The sequence below is a fragment of the Chiloscyllium plagiosum genome, chromosome 24 (assembly GCF_004010195.1).
Source record: "Chiloscyllium plagiosum isolate BGI_BamShark_2017 chromosome 24, ASM401019v2, whole genome shotgun sequence".
NCBI lineage: Eukaryota > Metazoa > Chordata > Chondrichthyes > Orectolobiformes > Hemiscylliidae > Chiloscyllium > Chiloscyllium plagiosum.
This window is the reverse complement of record NC_057733.1, coordinates 54,575,561-54,578,930: the sequence shown is the minus strand read 5'-3', so window position 1 is coordinate 54,578,930 and position 3,370 is coordinate 54,575,561. Positions and strand designations below refer to the sequence as shown.

Genomic DNA, 3,370 nt, shown 5'->3' with positions numbered 1-3,370 from the left:
AAGGGTCTGTTTCCATGCTGTACATCTCTATGACTAAAAAAAATCAGGATGCAATACCAAGTACTACTTTCGGAATTGTGCAGAATAAAGAGTAAAAATTTTAAAATTTAAAGAATTTATACAACGTTCAGGTGTTCACCTACTGACTTAATGACGACATGAAGCAGGAAAGGATGCCCCAAGACTTGTAACTTTTAAATTATTTTAATACAAACTTTTATCAATATAAACTCAGTCCCTCTTAACAGGTAAGACACAGACTCAAAATACTTTGTTATACTGTTTTTATCAAGTATTGCACAAGGTAGGTACAAAATTAATATTTACGATTACATTTGTCCATAATATATAGCAAAACAAATTTATTTTTACTTTTTTAAACTCTTAACAGAAAATACAACTCTCATGTTTTTCCAAAAAAAGCTGAAATTTCTACACTTTAAACACCATCACTAAGGAATATCCTGTACACAATCTTTTTAAGAGTAGTTTGATGCCTCTGAATATGGATTTCTTTTTTACAACGATTTGTAAAAAAAAATAGAATGCAAGCTATCGCAGCCATCACAGATCACTGAAGTAGTAAAAAGATATAAATGCAATACCGTGTTGTAGAAACAATATATACTCTGATATTTTACAAACTTCATACTAAATTAAATTATACAATTACAAAAGACCAGAAATCCCACTTTTATTAGTGCCAATTGTTAAATCAGCCCGTGTCCTGTCCAAGTGTAAATACTGTTTGAGGAGGTTTTGCTCCACAACATTTTTCTATTTTTATTTTTAAAAAGGTACACAGTCCATATAAAATTATTTTTGTGCTTGGTTGGCAAAAACAAAAAGCTTTGATGCTTCTTAAATAACCAAGCGCCAAAACTACAAGCTTATTTCCCCCATTCCAAAAACCATTCATAAAAAAGAAAAATACTCTCAAGGGAGTTAAGGGGGGAAAAAACACCCTTGGGTTCAGTTAAGTTTAAATTTTGACATTAAGGTTTAATAATTATATGTATAGAATTTCTTCCCCTTTTTAATTAGCCATGACAGGTTGGAACTGCTGGTTAGAATACTGCATGTTACTGAGGCTGAAATTCAGACCATCAACAAAAGATTTTTCATTTAGGCCTCCATAAGCAAACATGTCAAAGGCATTACCATATTGGAGAGGGCTGAGGTTTAGGGGACTGTCCCCTGGGAACATTGCACTGGTACCACCCTGCCCCTGGATGCCAGGGAAAACAAACTCCTTGGCATTGGGAGAAAGGGCTGAAGTCTTCTGTTGCTGCTGGCTGCCCACACCAAGCCCATAGAGAGAGTGCATGGATGTTGACATGGTTTTCTGCTTCAGCAGGTTATTCATGTTCAAGCTAAGGTTAGTGGGGGATGCGCGCGTGACCTTACTGCGGCCACTGCTCTTCATTTTGGTCGAACCGAACTTTGTAGCAGCAAAAGTGGCAGTGGTGAATGTTAAAGGCTGGGCAGAACGAGGCATGAAAGTGGGGCTCACGGCAGCAGAGTGACCAAATGGGGGAGATGGGGAACTGGATACAGATGAGCCCCCAGCTGGGTCACAAATGGGCATAAAGACCTGAGCCTCAGGGTTGAAGCTGTTTTTGATTTCTTTGTCCAGATCAGTCCCAGTATCATTGTTATCATCCACATACAGCACCTTGATGGGCCCTTTCTCTCCAATCTGATATGATACCTCGAAAGGGTCTATCCAGACACTCAAGTCCTCAGGCAGGTTGTCGCGAACATCCTTCATGTCCAGTCCACTCTCTTTGGCAGCTTGCTCGATGACAGGATCAATGGCTTCCCCTACATGTATACACCTGTACCCAGATCCTCTGTATGGCTTGTCCGGATACCAGTGACCTTCATATTTCTTCTTCAGCAGCTGTTCCAATTCCTCTCCAAAAATGTTAACTCGTCGCCTTGGGAGTTTATTGTACAAATATGAGATGATAAAATTGAGTGCTACTTGGATTTCCAGCTGCATAGCTACTGAATCACCAGAATGAGTTGTAAACTCTGCGTTGCAAACCAAAAGAAAATATATAATATATATAAACTCCTGAAGGCAGTGCTTAGATCGCCTCAGATAGAAGCTTCAGGTTTCTTACAAAGTGCTGGTTAGGGTGGAATTTTTGTTTTCCTTGAGTAATGTTGGTTGTTCCTTGAAAAGCGGAAAAACAAAGGTAGTAAGAAAAAGTGCAACATTTCAAGTGCGTTACTTCAATGTCACTTTCATTCTCATATTTCAGAAACTTTGAATTGTTTGGGCTTTGCAGTTTTATCTCAAGTAGCTCCTCACATTAAACTATGAAGACAGATTTACAACAACTGAAAAGCACCTAATGCTCTCACATTTTAAACATTCTTTTAAAGCAACACTGACTCAAAATTACAAATTAAAGAGAAGGCTTATAAAAGGAACCAACAGCCTTCAAAAATAAATTAACTACCTACGTCACAGATTGGGCAATGAACCAACTGTTCAATTAGAATTATTATTTGGAGGTGCTGGTGTTGGACTGAGGTGTACAAAGTTAAAAATCACAACATCAGGTTTAGTCCAACAGGTTTATTTGCAAGTACTAGCTTTCAGAGCTCCACAACCACCTGATGAAGGAGCAGCACTCCAAAAGCTAGTGCTTCCATTTAGAATTAAAAACAGATCGGAGGGCAGCAATCTACAGAATTGGCACCACTGCTCAGGAATAAATAATATCCTCAAAATAACAAATCCAAAGGGGGGAAATAATGTGGGCTTCTTTCAACAAATACAACTTTAAACATGGTGAGGGATTATATTCGGAAAATCTCAGCTTTTTTTCTGCTCCAGGTCCCACTTGACGTCAAACACGTGATTGTGAAGTACACAGAATGAATGAACGTCACTGACTGCAAATACCAGACAGAATGCAAATGACCTGATTAACTGTAGCTACGCCAGAAATATGAACATTACTCACGTCAATACTGAGTAGGCCTCAAACGCAGCATCCACAGTATCAAATCAAGAGGTTTCAAGTACTAGGGAGGGCACAGGCACCCTTTAAATACAATGCATTAAAACCAGGCACAATGCCAGCTTCACACAGGTTCTTTAAATGCCACAGGCAGCAGGGAGCTAAATTACTAACCCTTCCATTCCAGCTACAGTGAGAGCGATTACATCTTTCAAATGGGACTGAAAAGCAGACAATTGCCAGGAAAGGAGAGCAAGTTAACAGGGCGTTTATCTGGGCTTTGGGCAATACAAAACCAAGGATTGTTCCATTTTATCAAAGGCTTACAAGTGCACTGAGAAAAGACTGTTCTCCTTGGGATTTAGGCAGTTTTGGAGAGTGCACAAGCATGT

The 3,370-nt window shown here is 39.0% G+C and overlaps 1 protein-coding gene across 1 annotated transcript in view; it reads right to left on the bottom strand.

The window, feature by feature from the left end:
- Nucleotides 1–269: 269 nt before the first annotated feature.
- LOC122562315 (protein Tob1-like) overlaps nucleotides 270–3,370 on the bottom strand; it is a 7,106-nt gene continuing 4,005 nt past the window's right edge. The window contains exon 2 of the mRNA XM_043715182.1: nucleotides 270–2,182. Coding sequence (XP_043571117.1) covers nucleotides 1,037–2,005 — 969 coding nt within the window. The 5' untranslated portion in view covers nucleotides 2,006–2,182 and the 3' untranslated portion in view covers nucleotides 270–1,036. The remainder of the gene's footprint in view (nucleotides 2,183–3,370) is intronic.